The 22,091-nt window shown below is 37.2% G+C and overlaps 1 protein-coding gene across 1 annotated transcript in view; it reads right to left on the bottom strand.

Annotated features, from left to right (window-relative positions):
• KLHL1 (kelch like family member 1) overlaps nt 1-22,091 on the bottom strand; it is a 239,237-nt gene that overhangs the window by 21,283 nt on the left and 195,863 nt on the right. The window contains 1 exon segment of the mRNA XM_030036596.1: nt 8,027-8,189. Within this exon segment, the coding sequence (XP_029892456.1) occupies nt 8,027-8,189 (163 nt within the window).

Genomic DNA, 22,091 nt, shown 5'->3' with positions numbered 1-22,091 from the left:
ACGTCCCATCCAGTATAGGAACTGGGAAGTGGGGGCGGGGGAATCGCCGCTCGGGGACTAGCTGGGTGCCGGTTGGCGGGTGGTGAGCAATTGCACTGCGCATCATTTGTACATTCCAATCCTTTCATTATTGCTGTTGTCATTTTATTAGTGTTATCATTATCATTATTCGTTTCTTCTTTTCTGTTCTATTAAACTGTTCTTATCTCAACCCGTGGGTTTTGCTTCTTTTTTCCTGATTTTCTCCCCCATCCTACTGGGTGGGGGGGGAGTGAGTGAGCGGCTGCGTGGTGCTTAGTTGCTGGCTGGGGTTAAACCACGACAGACCCCCACGTAGGAAATATAAATTTGTGTGCAAAAGTACAAAAGATCAGACCAGGGCACTGAATTAGTAATAAGCTTTAATGATTCTGCTAAGAGAAAATGCCACAGATAGTTTATTATATAATGCATGAAAGGCAAAGAAGCAGAACTCCTGAAGGAGGTTGTAATCAGCCATGCAATCAAGTTTTGAAGGTGGTTATATGAATGCAATACAGTGCTAATTCTCTTGTGCCAAACACTGAACTCCTATTAAGGACTTTGTGGAATTATTAACCTATGCCTCTCCGAGGTCAGTACACAGCAAATATATTCCTGTGAGTGACTAACTGCAAGACAATTTTGAGAACCCTTCTTGTGCTCACGCTAATTTGGTTTGAATTTTGTTATTTTCTTGAAAATGAAGGTTCAGCAAGCTAAATTTTCTGATGTTCACTTTGTAATAATGCCTAATAGTCATAAGGGACATATGAAAATAAAGCAACTGCTATTTACCACAGGCACAATATTGATCTAAATAACACAAGTTTCATTCCAGCTTTGTCTCATTAAATGACCTGAAAAAAAACATTCCCCTGCATATATGCTAGCATCTGTATTGGCCAGCTCTCTGTGTTTCCCATTCAAAATGAAAAAGAGAATAGCTGGAAAAGTACTGCTAAGACAATAATCCAATTTATGGAAATCCATTATTAAATGAATCCAACTACCGCAAAACTGGTGGAACCGAATGAAGGTAACTGAATATAAATCAATAAAAACCATTTTTTAAAAAATAAAGCTAGATGTTATTAAAGCCTCTCCACCTAACTAATGAAATTGAAAATGTAACAAATGAATTTGCATGGGCGTGAGGGAACAAAATAGTAAATATACATACGTATTCTTTTAAAAAAATCATTGGTATGCTCCATTTCTATGAATGCGTAAGTAGAATTAATAGAATGTGGAAGCCATTCTAAATCCTATCTGCTACAGTCAAGCAACAGACAAAATCTGACATTGCCTACTGATAATAAATAATTTCATAATGGACACAACCACAAAATCACATTTTTACGTTAGAGTGTCTTTCAATAGAAATATGAAAAGGGAATACATTTAAATATCAGTGACTAAGATAAACAGGAAAAAGGAAGGAAACATGATTGATGGAGAAAGATGAAGCTTTCCAAACGACTCCAATGTTAAAGATGATGGATTGGATTAAGAGGATCTATGTTTAGAGTTTTGTTCCAATAAAAGAAAATACCTTTGAGTCAGTTTAAGCATCTTGCCCTTAGTATTTGTATTGCATTTTCCTGCTTCAAATAATCACCAGTCATAATTCTGATGTCTTTCTTGAGATTACAAATTGTGACTCTTGTCCTCAAGAGTGTTTGAGCATTTGGTTACTTCCTTTGGTACCAAACTTATGAAACAAGAACCACAGATAGAGCTATGGCACCAACCTCCTGAAAGCTCAAATGTTTTAAAAATGTTCAACTTAGCTTTTTTCAAAACTGCTATAAAAAAACAGTGAACCCTGGCCAGAGCTGGTCATTTGCCCCAAGACAGATCTGTTGCTTGGGTACTTGAAGCCTATCCCCATTCTTCATCTTTCACCCTTGCCCAGTTTAAATGGCTTCCTTACTGTCTTCTAATAATCCTGTCTTCTCCAAACTCCATTTAGACAACATTTTGATAGGCAGCCTGAACTCCTAACTCAGCACAAAAATGTCCAGTATGCGGCAATTATTTCATGATTAAGTGTGCAAAAATCAATATTGCCATTGTACTGTTTGTAAGTGCCCAGGTGCTGGCAGCAGGGGGGCCGCGGGGCGGCCCCTGTGAGGAGCGGCTGGGGCTGCCCCGAGCCAGACACAGCCGGTTCCAGCCGGTTCCAGCCGGCTCCAACCCGCCCACCCCAGGGCACCGCTCAGCCCCACAGACAAGGCCAGGGTGCCCTGGGGAAAACAGGTTTCAGGAAGGGCAGAAAATGGTGCAGAGAGAGGGTGAGGAGGGAAAAAAGAGAGTGAGAAACAGCAGAGGCAACACCAAAGTCAGAGAAGGAGGAGGAGGTGCTCCATGGCACTGAAGCAGATATCCACACCGCAGCCTGTGGAGGACACCACACTGGAGCAGCAGGCTATTTCCCGAAGGACGGCTGCCTGTGGAGAGCCCGTGATGGAGAAGGGAAATGCATGAGGAGGAAGGAGCAGCAGATAGGAGCAGTTATGGACTGACCGCAACCCCCATTCCCCACCCTCCTGCACCACTCAGGTGGGGGTAGAGGAATCGGGAATGAAAGACAGAAGATGAGCCTGTGAAAGGGGTGAAGAAAGGTGTTTTTTAAAATTTGTCTCTGTTTCTAACATCCCAGAATCTATTTTTATTAGCAATAAATTACATTAATTTTCCCCAAGTCAAGTTTGTTTTGCCTGTGACAGTAACTGGTAAGTGATCTTGCTGTCTTTGTCTCAAGCCATGAGCTTTCTCAGCCTATTTTCTTCCCCTGGCTAATGAAGGAGAGTGAGTGAGCATCTGGGTGTGCATTTGACTGTTAGCCAAGGCTAACCCACCATAAAAATGCAAGAGTAACTCCCAGTTCACAGCATGTCCTTTCTCCTTCCCTCATTGTACAGTGCATAAACACAGATGTAATAGAAATACTAATACTAATGATAATAACAAAAAATCCATTGCTGCTTCTTTGTTGAAAGAATCAGATACAAGTCAGATAGATATTGATGGGGAATAATATTCTCCTGCAGCATTTTTCACTGCTCTTTTACTTTTCTTCAAAGAAAACAAATACTTATAAAACTTTTTTTTTCTCAAATAAAAGTAAAAGATGATTTGAAAGGGCACTTAAAATAGTTCTATTTTTAAATGTTAAGATTAGACAATTCCTTGCTTTTCATCATCTATCATAGATCAATAATAGTGTGTGATATTTGATAAAAACAACAGCAGCAGGTAGAAATATCAAGTTCACTAAAGCACATCTTTGAGGATGTGGCAATCAATAAAGGGCAGACCTTCCTTCTCCTTTGTTCCACAAGATGTTACCACGTGAATGAACTGCTTCCCAGTGTGTGCCAAAGTCATTATATTTGACACTTAACTCAATGTACTGCTGTGATGTTGTACCATTTAAAGTCAATCTGCAGATCATAATAACAGCTGAGTATTTTTTCCTTTCGTAGCACAGATTTACTGATATCTGTTGAGGAGAACAAAAGTAAAGGGCCAGTCTTTCTGCCATGAAAGCTATAGTTACACAAAAAGAATGCTGATAATTTCCAACATACAAGTAAAAATTCAGGAATATTTTTTGTAATGTAATTTTATGGCCATATAATGGGAAAATCTAGAAAATTTTCAGTTATGGTTGTGTCACAATTATTTGGAATAACATAAATCTGTATTGATACAGAGTCTCTTTTAGGTATACAGTCCAAAGGAAAGTGTATAATCTTCATTTCGTTTTTACTAACAGTTTCCCCATTAGAATAAATTTTGTTCTGAAATTAAATTACACGAAGAAAATTAGTGTAAAGGTTCAGTATTCTTAGGGAATGCATGCTTCATATATTAAAGACTTTTTAATAGAAAGCTAATAAATAGCTACTGTAGTCTTGGAGGCAACTACATTTTAAGTTACTGAAAAGATTAGTATTTATTGGATTGAAACTGTCAACCAGATTTTTTTTTTCTTCTTGATTTTAAAAATGAAGAAATTAAGACATAATCTTGAACCAGTAAGTGACAATTTTAAAAAATTTCTGGAAAAGATATTTTTTTTTTTTGTACTTCTGGTTCCCTAGTGCTTTTAACTTACGCTGTAGAAGAGTACTATGGCTTCAGCATTATGTCCTGTAAACTGTAGAATACTAGTCCTACATAGTATATATTGCATACTAGTTACATGTCACTTATGTCAGCCCCCAAAGAACAATTCAAATAAATCATCCCAACTTCTGACCTCTCCTGTTATCTGCATATAAAAAGCACCATCATTTCCTGATTTTTTTAAAGTTTAAATCTCTGTTTCACATTTAATGTTTTAACACCTACATCTGTTGCTGATGTGAGAGAGTTCATGCACTCTTTCTCTTCGTGTCTGTGCAACAGGGTTGTTAACAGTAACAAGGCAGAAAAGAAGATCCTGCTTCCAGATCAGAAGGAACTACTGACCATGTTTCATCCCATGAATCTCTACAGTCATGGCAAGTCCTACAGTAGCTACCAAAGTATGTTAAAAATTGATAAAGGCATCAAGTTAAAAAAAAAAAGTACTTCAGATATTTATTTTTTCTGAATTTCTGACAAATTCAGCAGGATTTTAGGGCTTCAATAATTAAAATATTTTCCAGACTGTATTTTGATGCACACACTGATACAATCCTTTTCAGGTATTAGGAAAGATTTTGATATAATATAGCATTTTCAGTTTAAATTTAAAAATGTATTTCAGTGAAATAACAATCATTTCTGTGTGCCCTGTTTTGCCAAATTCAGATAGTATTGCTTTCCATTTGTTTGAGCAGCAAAATAATTGGTAATTGACTTGCACAGAATATACAAGTGAGCTTCAAAAACATAAGTAAGCTTAAAAAGGTTCAATACATCAAGAACTAATAAGAAGTTACTTACAAATCAATTGTCTCAGAGCCTAAGGAGATCAGAATCTAAAAGGTTTTATTTTTTTATTTATTTCCACCAGAAGCTTATAGAGAAATACAATTTTCATCAAATTTTATGGTACTATGTATCTTTTTTTTCTGCTTAAAATGGCTTTAACTGGAAAACCAATGAAGCAGACCATAGAGGTATGGAGATCACAAATGGAATAGTTTCCAGCATTAAAACATAAAAGATGAGACTATATTTTTTCAAGTATTTAAGAAGCTCACATTTGAGATATTTAGCATACAGTACCCCTTTTATGTAAAGTGCCCAAAGCAGTGTGGGAGATATACACATAGAATAGTTTCTAACTTTCTCACTTCAAAGACAGTCTAACCCTGCTGCATTTTATTTATTTACTTATTTAATTCAGTGCAGAAGAAAAACATAAGGAATAACCAGGAAAAGGCTCCTCAGAACTACCATAATAAAATAGTTCCTCCTTTGTTGAATGTTAAAGCCAACATCTTGTTTCTCATTGAGACATCTATTTCTAATATCCTTACAATTTATTTAAAAAAAAAATTCCATAACTTTCTGCCTAGTTCAAAGCAAAACACTCAGATAAGGAATGCAGCATATGTCAGTTGTGTGGAACAGCAGTGTAGTAAGAATAGCACCAGAGAGTTGAAAGGTTTGGTCCTTACATATGTTTTCAAGTTTCAGTTCTCAGCATATGGGATATTTTTTAAAGATGGTTATTCAGATTAAAAAAAATAAAAATCAGTAGTATATTTGTTATTTGCTTCAGTGCGACCACTGCTTTTCTGTTTTCAGTGGTGTCCATTCCACCTTTCTGAGACATAGATAACATCTCTTTTCATTTAAATGTGTTCTAAGTAAGTCATGCAAAATTGAGCATTTATTAACTGAGAAGCATTAAATACATGCTCAGCAGTGCAAAACAAAGATACCTGGAATATATATACATAATCATTTGCAGCTCTTCATAATTTTAGATCTATATTTGCAGGGTTATTTGCGTAGATCTTGTCTCTGCTAGTTTGCTGCGTGGCTAATACACTATTGAAACCAGATTCTTTTAGAGTAACAGGGTTATTAAAGCAGTTTTGTCCATTTGATCTATTCTGGAACATTTCAGTGCCACTGTGACTTAGTAAGAGAAAGCAAAGACAATTAAGCTTCAGTGGTTTGCAGGTGATTTCACAACATAAAACTAACTCCTAATGTCATGGATGAGAAGTAGATCATCTGAATATATAATACCATGAATTAAATAATATAACATTAATAATGAATGCATCCAATAAAGCCTGTTTAATCCAGAGTTACGCTGCAAATAGGACACAACTGTAATATGACAAACTCGTAAAATTAGTTAACACTTTTAAAGCCTGTAGTTTTAATTAATTTGAGATTCAATTTAAAAAAATATATATCTGCATATTGTCATAATGATGCTATTATGGGTACTCTGTCAGGCCTCCTCCTGCTGCTACAGAAAGGTACACAATCTCCTACAGGTCTTGTAACATTGTTGTTTGTGGGCTAAATTAAGCTCCTTTGTTGACTTTTATATTCTGTGACTCTTACAGTCAGTGGAAAGAGTCTGACAACACCAGCAATCAATTCAGCCTACTTATCTCAAGCCTGTATCTTAGGTGTGATAAGCAAAACCTAATATAAAGGATTTTTGAGTGTTTTTCTGACTGTATAATCAAAACTGAACGATTTGCTCCTGGAAGAAATGGGGTGGGCAAATTTTAGTGGACTGTTGAATTATGAAACAGCATAGTCTACCATGAAACCCAATAGCCTTAATAAGTCCTTTTTTTCCCCATAAACTTTTTATCCTAACTTGTATTAACTATCTTTTTCATGTCCTCAACATTTACTCTCTCATTCCATCCCACATCTGCAGCTGTTTCTTATCCTTTCTTCCTTGCTGTTCAGTAGCAATAAAGTATGAGGAAAATAATATTCCAGAAATTTGCCTTACTCCATTGCTCCCACCATTCCCAAGGGATTCTTTACTGACTGCCCTTTATTTATTTTCAGTTGTCTACAGTGGGATTCATCTTCCCCACTTAAATATCAGAAACATAGAAGTCAAAATCTGAGATCAGAGTCCTCAGGTTTCCTATATAGTTAGTAGAGAAAAATGGGCACTTAGAGAGAACAATTCATGCTGTCCTAACACAAATGTCTAAAATAAGTAAGACAAATGATATCCTGAAAGTACGTATTTCTTCCATTGACCATAAGGCAAGCTTAAGATGATTGGCTCACTTGTAGATGTCTATGCAAAAATATCTGAAGTTAGGTGTGATGAACTCCTCCCCCACCTCTAAATTATTACAGTTCACACCATACTTTTTTTAGCCACATAGCTAAAAGCCAATACTTTAAAAGTGATAAGCAACAAGTAATACATAATATCACATTACCGTAAAATGAGTTTTAGTAAGTGCCATATTAAAATCTTAATTTTAATTGAAAGTTTGAAATGAAAATGAAAGTTATAAAAGAGAAACTTAGAATAAGAAAAAAATTAGAATTACAGGTTTAATGTAGTCTGACTGTTTTGACAAGAATCAAATTTCTGTTTACTTGCTGTGTGGATGTAATTGCCTTGAGACAAAGACAGTTTCATGGGTCAATGTTTGGCTGAAGCAAGGTACAAAATGTATATACAACAAATCTTATCACTGGGTACATGACTATATTAGAAGGATAAACTCGGTTAACTAGAACTGATATATACAACATATAAAAGTCAGATGATGCAACTGACAGTTTGTTGTTTACACCATACACACTGAAATGTCAGGTCTATATTCTTAAGCATTTGATATCAATATTAAACAAAAATAATATAGAAAATACATATAAATTACTTATTTCAAATAAATGTAGGAGCCATGAGATATAGGAGGGTGTGCACAAGTCTGTCTACATTTATTTTAAAAGACACCTTCTATTACAACATGCTAAAAGGTATTTACTACTGTGTGTCACAGTTTTTGATTCCTCTAAGAAATGTGTTTCAACCGTGTAAGAACACCCTACTCACTTGCCATTTAATGCTGCTACTCCAACAGTGCTTCTGGCAATTGACATACTTGCCACAAATGTCCACTGCTGACTTTGAGGGTCCCACCTCTCAACTGTATTCAAATAACTCCAACCATCATGTCCTCCCACTGCATAAATAGGCCCTTCAAGCACTGTAACTCCTAAAATGGAGGAGAGAGTGAAAGAAGATAAAAGTATGCTTTCTCTATCAATAGTAAAAAAAAAAAAAGTTTTCCAAAACACAGCTAACAAACGAACTTGCACATTCAAAGTGAAAATGGAAACACCAATCTGAGATTTGATTAATTAAGGATTAGCAAACAGGAATAAAATTAATGCCATTCCACATGGCTTTATGAAAAATAGGTCTTGTCAAACAAACCTAATTTAATTCCTTGAGAAGATTGTTTGCTTCATAGAATAACCTGTCAATGATGTGATAGTCTTAGATTTCTGTATACTGTTTAACTTAGTATCTCATAACATTCTGATCATGAATTAGCTCTTATAGAATGTCAGTAAAGCACATGATAAATAAATTATGGACTGGATACCTGATGGATCTGTAATTATTGTCAACTTAAGGAGGATTTCACTGAATGGAATTGCTTCTAAAAGGGTTCCACAGGGAAGGGAAAGAAGTCTGATGTTTTCAGCATTTTTGTCAATTATGTAGAAGAAAACATTCAATTTTTCACTAGCTGGAAGCTTGGTGGACAGGCACAGAATCAAAAAACATATTCAAAGGCTCAAACAAGTAACTTACAGTAAAAAACTTAAGCTGGTTCATCAATTTACCTTATAAAAAAATAGAAATAACAAAAGAATGGGTACCTTCGCAGGAAAATAATGTTGGGTATATAAGGATTCTTTTATCTAGTGAAGAAAAGTAAAACAAAATTTGAAGCATGGAAGTTGAAGTAGGAAAAATTTAAATAAGAAACAATTTTTTAACTATGAGGGTTTTTAATCACCCATTCAAAGGAACTGATGAATTCTCTATCTCACAGTATCTTCAGTTAAGCTTAGAAGGCTCTGGAAGATAAGTTATAGCTAAGTACCATTTGTTACAATACAGTGAGCTTAGTAATTCCATTCTGTGAATCCATGATCCCAAATGAGCATCATTCTGAAAAATCTCAGGCTAAATCCAACCCTATTCCTAAATCAGTGTCTTTTTTTTCCACTCCATTTCACATGATTTGAACTCATCAAAAAATCAGAAAACAGTAGATCATTACAGTTTCAGAGAAATACAATAAAGAAAATAGTCTTCACTGACTTCTCTCTAATGAGAACTTTGCTGGGTCTGTACAATGCACGTAGAACCCTGTGAGATGCACAATTCCTTCAGATTTTTTTCCCAATGTCTTTTACTTTGCATTTACCACTTGCTGTTGTGTTGTGAATTCAACTGGCTTTTAAAGTTCATCAGAGTGTTCTCTGAACTTTTCTGACCTTATTGAATAACTTCTACATACTTTGCTGTCATGATGTTCAATTCCATTTCCACATAAATTAATCTGACATTGACACGGGGAAATGTTGCAGTTAGAAAACTGCCAAAATAAAAATGTTGCTTTAGTGTGAGATTCATGACTTGCTCGTCTGCCAAAAGGTGTGAATATAGTTACAGCTACACCAATGAAGAAATCTGGAAGCTTCTTTTGCTTGGAGAACTTTAGGGGATTCAATACAAGATTGCCTGTTTGAGTTTGCCAGTTTGCATTGCTTCTATAATAGGAAAATTTACTGGCAAAGCAGTAGGAAAATTATTTTTCCATACAGGACAAAGACAGAAGGGCTTCTGTACAAAAGTAATCCTCCATGCTGCTGACTATAGCACACACTAACTTGCTATGGGTTTACACATTTAAAGTCTCTTCTTTACAGAATACCAATTGCATTGACATCCTTACATTTGCTCCTTAAGTGCTAGTCCAGTTCTGGCCCGCTATGTTTTAAAATACTGGACAAATACATTCTGCAATATTGAATTTCATTCTGTTTTGGTATAGTTATGGCTGTATATGTGAGGGCAAATCATCATCTTGGACTATGTAAATTTAATACATTAATGTTCAAAGTTCAGTTCTCTAATAAGTAAATAAAAAACCCAAACAAGGTGCTTCACTCCATTAAAGTAGTAATATGTCTATTTTAAGTATTTTGTCTCCTTTTTTAAAAATTTTGCTTTGATATTTGTAGATCTCTGAGAAGCATAAAAGCAAAGTGGAACCAATTGAGAAACCTGTAGTCACAGCTGGTAGTGAGTTCCTCTAACGGTACACTCGTGAAAACCAATGGATGCAGATGTTGTACATGTAAAGAATGTAAATAGTATGGAGGAACTTCAGAAAGAATTACAAAAGAACCATTAAAAATCTGGAAAACCTGCTGGAAATTCCTTAACAGATGTAGGGTTTATCAAGATATTTTTTCCAAGAGTTAATCCAATCATACTGTATAAGTACCTGCATAAAGAAAAAATTGTATGATTAAGAGTCTAATTGTAAGAGGACTAGTAAGATCTAATGACTGGAATTAGTAACCTGTTAAATTAAGCCTAAGAATAATATTCCATATTTTAACCAATGATGCTAAGGATTTATTGGAATTATGAATTTAGGATTGTGGTAGTTTCTGTGTTGCTTGAAGTTTTCATATCTACACTGATACGTTTTTAGACAGACATGCTCAAACTCCTTGAGATGGCATGTCCTCAATGCAGAAATGACGGGGAGAAATTCTGTATTCCTCTTCCAGAAAGTCAGTCTACATGATCACAGCAGTAACTTCAGGCCATAAAATCTATGAGTCTATATAAATTTGCTGAATTTGGGCATGGATATCACAATTTCTTTGGCTTTGGTATGGACTCTGTCTCTCAGTATTTGTTGTAGATGGAATCTGTCTTCTTTTCCCAAGTTAACAACTCTGAAGGCTGGGCTAGACAAACCTGTCAAATTGGTAACTGCAGGAGGTCTATTGATGACAGGTTGAAGTGACAGAAATGTAAGATTTAGTGCATAATTTAATATATCATGACATAGAGAGTGAGATGCTTTGTGGGACAGACATCTCTGTGGGAAAAACAGCTAGGTCTCTATACTGAATCTAATTGCATAATGATTTTTCTTTCTTGTTGTTTAACAACAAATCCATTGTTTCTCTTCTACTCTTCATTCATGCACTCTCCTTCCCAATCTGGTGGGCTGATAAACTAATAAGTCTCTTTATCTTCCCTCCATTCTTCATCTATTGCTTAACACAGATTACATAGCAGAGGTATTATGGTGTAGCGGGGACAGAAAGTCACCTACTGAAAACTCACGACTCTATTATGATATATCAGAGACATTTTGGTGATTTGGTCTGTCAAATACCACTGTCAAATAAGACCAAACTGGTTGAATACTCATTATTGGTTTCCCAATCATACGTCCTTCCAAAGAGCTAAGGCAAACCAAATAGTTTCCTCAGCAGAATAAACTGTAGGCTATCTTGAGAACGCTTTGCTCCAGAAACAATTCTTTATTACAGATGGCTAGGACTATGCCAGATTTGCTCTGTCAGTCCTCCAAAGATGATTCTGGTAGGCTCAGAGTTCTCATTGCCAACATAACTTCAGGTCACTCACCAGAACTTACAGAAGCTATCTTCAATACGACAAAATTAAACACTTTTCTACAATTATGTGACATTTTCCTCACATTATTTCAAGCTCTCTGGGCTGAAAAAGCCATTAAAAAGTTCATCCCAAACTGGATGAACTGAATATTAAAACAATAGAATAATATGAAGTTTACTAATACAAAGCACAAGACTAACACAAGTTTAATAATAAGATTACTTTGATGGACTCTGCTTGCAATGGAAAGCCTCACTTACCACCCTGGGAAGAGTGCTCTTCCTTTTTCTTGCTTCCACAGCTCTGTATTGTTTGAAATAAAAAATATTTAAGGAGTGGGATCTGGAACTCAGTTATCACAACTATCAGTGCCCTATCCTTCCTCTCATTTTTCCCCCACTTCCTTTTGTATTAATGGGACATATAATAAGAATATCTTGTGCAGAAGGATCTGAAGTGATCTGTCCCAGAGGTTCATGGCTACCCTAAAAGGGTGGCTATCACATTTTCAGTGTAGTAATTTCCTGACCAGGTCAATCTTTGGAACCTAGATAGCCCACTGTCCATGTAATGAACTTAATTAATAATATAGGAAAATTTAGTGACTCATGGAGGCAGCTCTAATGCTTCCAAAGAAAAAAATTGTACTTAAATCCCAGACATCTTTATCGGAGTCAAATAAATAAATAAATAAATATGCACCTTGCAGTACTGGTGAATCAAGTAAATACTCTTGATTAGACTTTGCAACATTCTGGGAGCAGCCAAAATAATGTTTTAAATAAATTTTCCATTAATTTTTTTTAAGATGCTTTCTTGTGAATAGTTCCTTTTGATCACGCAAACTGTGAATAATCACTCTCAAAATATTGCCTTCTCAGGTCATTGCTACTGCAGAGCTGTTGCAGAGTTTGCTGAATGTATACAGATTTTGGTTATTAATGGGATAGGCATACATAGGTATAATTAGAACTTATGAAAGTAGAGTTCAGTGCTCAAGAAAAGTGTTACTTCCCTAATTCCTTTAAAAAAACAATAAATTGCTTTATGAAGCATGTATAAAATACATGGCTTCAACCACAGCAATATTAATTTTATGCAATAACTTGATGATTGTTTTACTCAAACCAAATCAAATCAAATCAAATCAAATCAATAAAGGTTGTTACTTCTGTGCTGCAATGCCAATAAAAAGCTTTCATTCCCTCTTCACTATTAAAATGATATTCAATCTTTGTTAATAACAATACACAATGATGTATATATAGTCTTAGAGGTGGAAATAATCACTTTATACTGTACGGGGTTTGCATGGCAAGGTTTTAGTAGCAGGGGGGCTGCAGGGGTGGCTTCTGTGAGAAGCTGCTAGAAGCTTCCCCCATGTCCAACAGAGCCAATGCCAGCCGGCTCCAAGACAGACCCAACACTGGCCAAGGTCGAGCCCATCAGTGACAGTGGTAGTGCCTCTGGGAGAATAGATTTAACAAGGAGGGGGGGGGGACTGGAGAATAGCGGCCGGGGAGAGGATTGAGAATATTTGAGAGAAATAGCCCTGCAGACCCCCAGGTCATGAAGAAGGAGGAGGAAGAGATGCTCCAGGCGCCAGAGCAGAGATTCCCCTGCAGCCCGTGGGGAAGATCATGGTGAGGCAGGCTGTCCCCTTGCAGCCCACGGAGGTCCACGGGGAAGCAGATATCCACCTGCAGCCCTGGGAGGACCCCACGCCAGAGCAAGTGGGTGCCCGAAGGAGGCTGTGACCCCATGGGAAGCCCATGCTGGAGCAGGCTCCTGGCAAGACCTGTGGCCCTGTGGAAAGAGGAGCCCACACTGGAGCAGGTTTTCTGGCAGGACTTGTGACCCCACAGGGGACCCACACTGGAGCAGTCTGTGCCTGAAGGACTGCAGCCCATGGAAGGGACCCACGCTGGAGCAGCTCATGGAGGACTGTCTGCCGTGGGAGGGACCCCACGCTGGAGCAGGGGAAGAGTGTGAGGAGTCCTGCCCCTGAGGAGGAAGGAGCGGCAGAGACAACGTGTGATGAACTGATTGTAACCCCCATTCCCCGTCCCCCCGCGCTGCTTTGGGGGATAAGGTAGAGAAAATCACGAGTGAAGCTGTGCCCAGGAAGAAGGGAGGGGTGGGGGGAAGGTGTTTTGAGATTTGGTTTTATTTCTCGTTACCCTACTCTGATTTGATTGGTAACAATTTCCCCAAGTCGAGTCTTTTTTGCCCATGACAGTAATTGGTGAGTGATCTCTCCCTGTCCTTATCTCGACCCATGAGCTTTTTGTTATATTTTCTCTCCCCTGCCCAGCTGAGGAGGGGAGTGATAGAGTAGCTTTGGTGGGCACCTGGTGTCCAGCCACGGTCAACGCACCACACTTACATATTTGACACATCTATGACTGTGTGACAGAAAAGGCAGCCAAAGAGAACAAGCCCAAAGCAAAAACCCAAGGCAAATATAAGCAGACAAATTCCCATCAATCAGTAACTTGTTTTTATAGAAATGTTGGGGTTTTTTCCCTTCTCTTTTGAGGTACTCATACTATATAGTTTGGTTTGGTTTGTTTTTACAATTATTAAAAATAGTATGAAAGCATTAATCACACAGATGTTTTAATCACAGAAAAGTGGAGACGTGGAAGGCTAGACTTACAAAATATAAGAATTTGTATGTTTTGTAAGTCATGCTATCAAGCATCATTAATTTCTTCAACTACTTTTTACTCAGAGGACTGTATACTGTCTTACAGAACACAACAGTCTCCTTGACTTCCACTCTTTCTGAAAGTGAAGTTGATGATGTTGATACTGTTTTGCTGATGTTTTCTCCTAAAAGGAAGAATGCCCAGAAAGAGACATTCACTCTCTTGCCTGGCATGATAGTGATAGGAAGTATGAGAAATATTGATTGTAATCCCTTAATATACTCAGCTTTCTGGTTAAAACGGTAAAACATCTCCAGATTAGGCAGTTGCATTTTGAAAGATTGGACTAACTAGACCAATTTTCCTTTCTCCTATATGCAGCAGCAGCTTGTTTGCTATCAACCACTTTCAGCTTACTTTTCAATACAAATATCATACGGGAATACCAAGATGATACTAACTCAGTGTTAAAAAGAAAGAGTGTGCTGAAAATGAAGAGACCATTAAAGGTTGCAGAAGAAATCTATTTTCTCTCTAAATCTGTCTGCCTGTTCTATTACCACCAACATCCTCTCTACTTCTTTTATTTTACCTCCCTTCTATCATCCTTCTCTCATCCATATCAGCTAAGGGATTTTTCTACACATTTTTTGGGTAATGATACATTACTTGACAAGATCCAAAATTCATTCTGGGAGAATGAAAATGTAGTACTGAAAAAATCAACACCTAACCTTTGTTTAAACTGATGAATAAGTTTTGATTTAAAATTACAAAATGAGACCAACAAGCCCCTCAAATTTTACAAAGTAAGTTTCGCAGATTTAGTGAGACCTATGTTTTTGGGTTTGTGTTTAATATTTTATAGTAAGTATACCAAAATGCAAATTATAAATAAATACATTTTAAAAACTGCTAAATAACATCAACCTTTTTAATCTAAGTATAGAACTGCTTAAATAAAACTGTAACAGTGAAATGAAGCAATGGAAAACTGAAAGTCCTGATACTACTGATGACGTTCATTTAAGAAAGCAAATGCGTTCATTGCATCATCAGCAACTGACTGTGGATTGAACAGTGTACTTAGAAATGGAAGTTATTTAAGAACGGCTGATAAGCATGAATTACAACCACTAAGGATTTATAAAATGTGTTTAGCAATGGCTAAACTTATTTAAATACAGTGTTAAAACTGACAAAAAATTATAATCTGGCAATGTTTTGTGCATTACTGTCATCTGATCTTGCATCAGGCTTAAAAGGAAACTGACTGAAACCTGAGAAACAGAGTGTTGAATGGGCTGTAATTCTGTTCCCATTGTCGTATTGTAGCTTCACTCCCAGGATCACTTACAGTAGGTCTGTCACAGAGTGGCTAAGGTTGGTATGCACCTCTGGAGATTGTCTAACCAACCCCACTACTCAAAGCAGGGTCACCTAGAGCCAGTTGCCCAGACCACATCCAGATGGCTTTTAAATAACTTCTAGGATAGAGAGTCCACAGCCTCTCTGGGAAATCTGTGTCAGTGTACAATCCTCACAGGAAAAAAGGGGTGTTTTACATTTAGATGATACTTCCTGTAGATCCGTCTGTATTTCACTCGGTATCACTGAGGACACCATGGATCCATTTTCTTTACTTCCTCCCATCAGGTATTTATACACATTGATAAGATCACTCTGAGCCTTCTCTCCTCCAGGCTAAACAGTCCCAGCTCTCTCAGATTCTCCTCGTGTGTGAGATGCTCCAGTCCCTTAATCATCTTTGTGGCCCTTCGCTGGACTCACTCCAGCAAGTCAATGTCTCTTTTGTAGTGGAGAGCCCAGAACTGGATGCAGTACTCCAGGTGTGTCTCACCAGTGCTGAGCAGAAGGGAAAGATCATCTCCCTCATCCTGCTGGCAACACTTCCTAATGCAACACAGAATACTGTTGGCCTTGTTTGCTGCAAGCACGCATTACTGGCTCTTGTCCAACTTGTTGTCCACCAGGACCCTCAGGACCTTTTCTGTAGACTTCCCACCAATCAGACCCCAGCCTTTACTGGCACATGGGCTTATTCCTTTCCAATTGCAGGACATGACAGTTGCCTTTGTTGAACCTCAAGATTTCTATCAGCTCATTTTCCAGCCTGTTGAGGTCTCTGTGATGGCAGCATCACCATCAACCACTCCTCACTGTTTTTGTCGTCTTCTAACTTGCTGAAAGTGCACTTTGTCCCATCATCTAGGTCATTAATGAAGATGATGAAAACACTGACCCCTGGGAAACATCACTAGTGGATTCCAGCTGGACTTTGTGCTGCTGATTACAGCTCTTTGACCCTGGCAGTTCAGGTTGGTCAGGAATTATTTTTCTTTCATAAAATCATGTTGGCTACTCCCAGTCAAGTTCTTATCCTTAATATGGATTGAAACTGTTCCAGTATTATTTGCTCCATCACCTTCTCAGGCCTCATGGTGAGGCTGACTGGCCTGTATCATTCCAGACCCTTCTTGCCCTTTTTGAAGATACAAGTGGCATTTGCTTTCTTCCAGTCCTCAGGAACCTCTCCTGACCTCCACGACCTTTCAAATATAATTGACAGTGGCTTCACAATGACATCAGCCAGCTCCCTCGGCACTCATGGGTGCATATTGTCATGTTTCATGGACTTTGACATGTCCAGCTTGCTTATATGTTACTTAACTTGATCCTGCCCCACCTGAGGGTAAGTCTTCCTTGTTCCAGACTTCCCCCCTCTGGTTTCAGGGACCTGGAACTCCTGAAGCAAGTCTTTCTTTCTTTTTTGACAGAGGCAAAGAAGGCATTGAGTACCCCAACCTTTTTGTGGTCTTTCTCATCAGGTCCCCTGCCCCAGTCAGCAAGCCCACGATTTCCTTAGTCTTCCTTTTGCTGTTTAAAGAGCTGAGGAAGCCTTCCTTATTGCCCTTCAAGTCACTCATGAGATTCAACTCAAAATGAGCTTTGGCTTTCCTAACCTTATCCTTACAAGCTCAGACAGCCCCTCTGTATTTCTCCTGGGTCACTTGTGCATTTTCCACCTCTTGCATGTTTCCTTTTTCAGTTTGAGTTTAATCAGGAGCATTCAATCCATCCTTGCAGACCTCAAGATGGAACTTTTTTGAGCTTAAAGGAGGTGATCCTTGAAAAATCTATCACGTCTCCTGGGCCCCTCTTTTCTGCAGGGCCGTATCCCCTGGAGCCACCATTGCAGAGCCCACAAATACTGCCCTCAGTAGAGTTTCTGGCCACCTTTGTTGAAGCTGCTGCACAAACTGTTGCATCTGTTGGCTGCCTCTATTACCTGTGCTCAGACCCACCTATCTATGAAACCCCACAGTCTGATTCTTGCATTACGTTTTCTAGGAAGCCAAGTTGGAAGAGTCCTAAGCGATGCAGAAGTATTTATTTTCATCATTATGCAGTGCTTGCACCATATATTTCAAAACATTATAATGAGTAGTAATGATAAGGTAATAACCACCCCCCCCCAAGCAAATAAACAAATACGTCCTTTACATTACAGCAGACCGTGTCATATATGAAGAATTCCAGGGCAGATTGTGCCATATATGAGGAATTCAATATTCAAGCATTACTGGTTCTTATGGTTTGCTCTCAGAGCTTAGATGCCAGAACTTCTATGTGATTTTTATATCACCCATATGGATTAAAGGCTAGTCCCAAAGGTGTTGCTTTTAGCCTCCCCATCACAAAGAACAGAGTGCAGTACATCTCACCTGGGTATCAAAACCTGTACTAAAGTTACTGAACAGTCCATGATAACCGCAAATGGGAATCCCATAATCAAAATCTTAAGGGATACATTCCACCAAGATCACAAAGCAAAATATTTTCCAGTAAAATTGATGAAACAAGACTATTCTCTTTTCTGAATGTTCCAGGTCATTTGTTTTAATAGAAAAAAATTAAATTCATTTTAAGTAGTCTGTGTTGAAATGTCAGAGTTCCAATCCTATTAGCACACTATAGAATTCCTCCTCCTTAAAGAGCAAAGGTACTGAACTCTATAAACATTTTATTTTTTCTAAATGGTGCAGCCAATTTCTGCGTGGTCTCTTGAGATAAGAGTTTTCATCTTTTTGTAGTCAAGATACTGAACAGCGTGTTAGAAGATCAGAGTTCATCTTGACTTCATGAAACAGGTTTTCATGTGCGCTATGTGTCCTACGCTAAAGTGACATCAGAGTACACAGTTTTGTTGTTTTCTGTGTTCTATGCCCACTAGATAATAAACATCCATCTAGATTTACACTCAGAACGTAGATAAAGTTTTTATTAAACTATATTATATAGAATGGGCTTTTCCTGTTCCTAAATGAGAAAATAACAATTTCCAGCAGACACCAGAAGTCTTACTGTCATTAAGCAAAATGCAGACGAGAATAATATTGTTAGCTCTTTCAGGACTGTTTGATAAGTGAAGAGAAAGGACAAAAGGCCCTCACAGCTTTTCTTCCTGCACCTCATCTTCAACAATTTGACAAAACCAGTTTAAGGCAAAAAGAAAGAAGAAATCCTCTTGGACTTAATGTTCCACATGATACTAGTGCTTTTCTGTTGTTTGCTGAGAAAAGCAATCATACATCCAGAAGGGAGGCTTTTATTGTAAGAGAATTACATTAAAAATAATCAAGGAAATTGGTGGAATCAGATCTTACATTTTTTTAATTTGTAGAAAATAATAATTCTGGCATTGAGGGACTAATTTATCCTATCCATCTTTTGATGAATTACCTTCATTTTCACGACACTCTGAACAGTTTGGCTTTGTCAGTTCTCATACGATTACTGGACAGCTGAGACTAGACGCCCAACCATGAGGATTTCTTTTAGGAAAAGAAAGAGCTTTTTTTCTTAAGAGGAGATATGTTTTCAGTAATATATTGAGTAGTTAGGTGCAGTAAGTAAACTACAAAGAAATCTTAATGTTTCCCTGAAAATGATGAAAAGCTTAATAACTCAATTTTTGTTATTTATTCAGTCATACAGAAGTTGGTACCCATTAAACTTTATTTCCTGTAATAAAGATGCTTTCTGGGGAATATGCATAGTCTTGATTAAAAGCTGTCCTAGCTAAATTGTGTCTCAACATATTGCTGTTCATCAGTATAATCTGAAAGTGGCAGATTCCTGAACTAAAACAATTTTTGAAAACACTAAAAGAAATTTTGCCATCAAATTGTATATACAGATGAAAGGGGAAAAAAAAAAAAGTACAAGAAAGAAGGATAGTAAGTTGCAGCACCATGTTACTATATACTGGGAAGAACAATTTCTTCTACCTGGAAAATAATTTTCCTGAGCATTTAGACTTAGGAGTTTATGATAGCAAACAGTGTTATTTTTTAGCTAAATGAGATCTAAAAATGAATATTGTCCAGTGTGCAATGGCAGGCATTTTCCTTTTGATTGCCTTCACAAAGCTATGTAACAAAAAACCTATTATGTCTAATTAGGTGCTGAGATCTGTACAGTTTCAATTACTTATACTTGGAGATTGGAATGGGATTTTTGAATTGCTTTTCTGTGATGTTACAAAATAATGGAACATTGCCTATCATATTTCTAACTCTGCCTTTCCTTATCTGCATGATAGACCTGTTTTCACACAATGAAATTTTAGAAAGTGTCAGTTTTTATAAAATTACAGAAAATATAGTTTCATACTGATACTTTTGGATACGAAATGGCAAAAAAAAATTAGCTATGGTGTTAGCTTTACTGTAGTCTCTGCATTTTGATATTTGTAGAGACACAGAATTTTAACTGGGAAGGATAAACTTTTATCCAACAATTAATTTTTTAAATAAGGAAATTACCTTTTAAGAAGAGGGCAGACATATGCTGTAATATGACAATGAAGGTGAGGAGACAAATAAATCAGTGACTTGTTATCCAAGTATTAAACTTGCTTAAGTAACACCCAGACTTTACTCCACCATTTTAAGCTCTACATTTATTTAGTTTCCAGGTAGATGTAAATTTCTAACAATCTCCTTTCTCATCCACATCCACAGAAGCATACTTAGACAATCCTGTATCAATCGTAACTAACATTGCTGCTTTTCCTTACTCTGTTCTTGCCCTCTTTAAGTCTTACACCACTTTTCTTCCATACTACTGGTGTCAACATAAAGAAAAGTAATGACAGTAAAGTCCGATTTTTTTAAATTATGCATCAATTAGTTAAACCTGGCATTTAATTTTCACAACTATAATCTTAACTGGGTGTGAAATACAAGTAGCGTTCTTTGGATGCTGCATATAGGATCACCATAGGCCAAGCTGGGAATTTAGTATGTGATAAACTGGAGAATTAGACCTGACCTACCTTCCTTAGTGAATATTCAGTGACACACTGTTAAAAATACCTCATCCTATGTTTATTCACAGGCAGGTATCAAGGCTGATTAAAAGAATTATAAAAATACCCCTGCCCTCTTGGGCCAGAAGATATTACACTGACATGTTAATGTAATGCAAATTTATAAAAGTAAAGATCTGCCTGCCGCCTCTTTATTTACATTCAGTTTTGTAGATGAGACACCAGATTCTCAGCTCTGCCACACTATTATCCTGAGAACATGACTCAGAAATTATTGTAAGTGTTGCCATTATGATTTGTAGCTCTTCAGTGAATTGGGTCATGATCTACTACTTACTAAGGGTGCAAAGTACAATGACAAGGTACTTAATAATCCAGAAAAAAATATCTGTGTAATGTTCCCCATGATTAGGAGAAAAATCCAAAGCAAAAATCTAATATACATGCAAATCAGTATTGCAGAGAAAACACTTTAAAAGGCTCAGGTCTTCTGTCAACAAACAGTGAAAGCTAGAATGACATATTTCTCCTGAGATTTCAACGTTAAAAAATAACAATAATTTAACTACATAGAAGTACATGGTACTAGTCAATATTGCATAAAAGAAAGATTCTCAAGCTAATCTCTAAACAGCTGCTTCTGAAAGAGTAAACAATACAGCTATGTCAGAGCATTGCTGTGCTCTGGTAAGCTAGTCTGTTGAAGAACTGTTCCACTTTACCTAATGCTTTGGTGGTTATAGGTTTGGGGTTTTTTTTGTTTGGGTGGGTTTTTGGTTTGGTTGTTTTTTTTTCTGTGCACAGAAATCACCACACAGAGAGTGACAACTCACATCTCCAGCATAGCACTGCCTTGTGAGACGCTGATATACCCAGAAAGATTTACTATTGCAGAAAAGCAAGATATTTCCAACAAGATCTTGACTTAAAGAATGTTTTTGGGACATGAGACTTTCTCCTTGAGCTGTTTTGTTTCCCATTCCAGTCATGCTGTTAAATTAATGCTAGTGAATAATCTTTTGTAAAAGAATGTAAATGAAGAAGGGACAGATTAAAGGTGGAAGCTGCTTCTTGCTTTGTTACACAAATAACAAAGCAGTGGACATTTTTCTTTGTACTCATGAAGCACATATACGACATACAAATGCGTTCTTCATCACTGAAAGTATTGTTTATGACTGCCAATATGTCAAGGTCCAAAAGAATATCTGATTTCCTGCATGAGCAGAATATACTGCAGATTTGACATGTATAGAATGCATCAAACTCACAGCTCTGTTGATTTAAGCTTGATTTGAGCAGACATCACGGTCACTTGCTCAGAGTATCTAAATATCTAACAATTAAGCTGCATACATCTGGAAATATGGAATGTTATTGCCCAGTGCAGTAGCATTTGGTTGGTATTATACATGTGTGGTAGTAT

Source organism: Aquila chrysaetos, chromosome 14 (assembly GCF_900496995.4).
Source record: "Aquila chrysaetos chrysaetos chromosome 14, bAquChr1.4, whole genome shotgun sequence".
NCBI classification, from domain to species: Eukaryota; Metazoa; Chordata; class Aves; order Accipitriformes; family Accipitridae; genus Aquila; species Aquila chrysaetos.
Note: the sequence above shows the minus strand (reverse complement) of the source record. Positions and strands in the feature narration are given on the sequence as shown.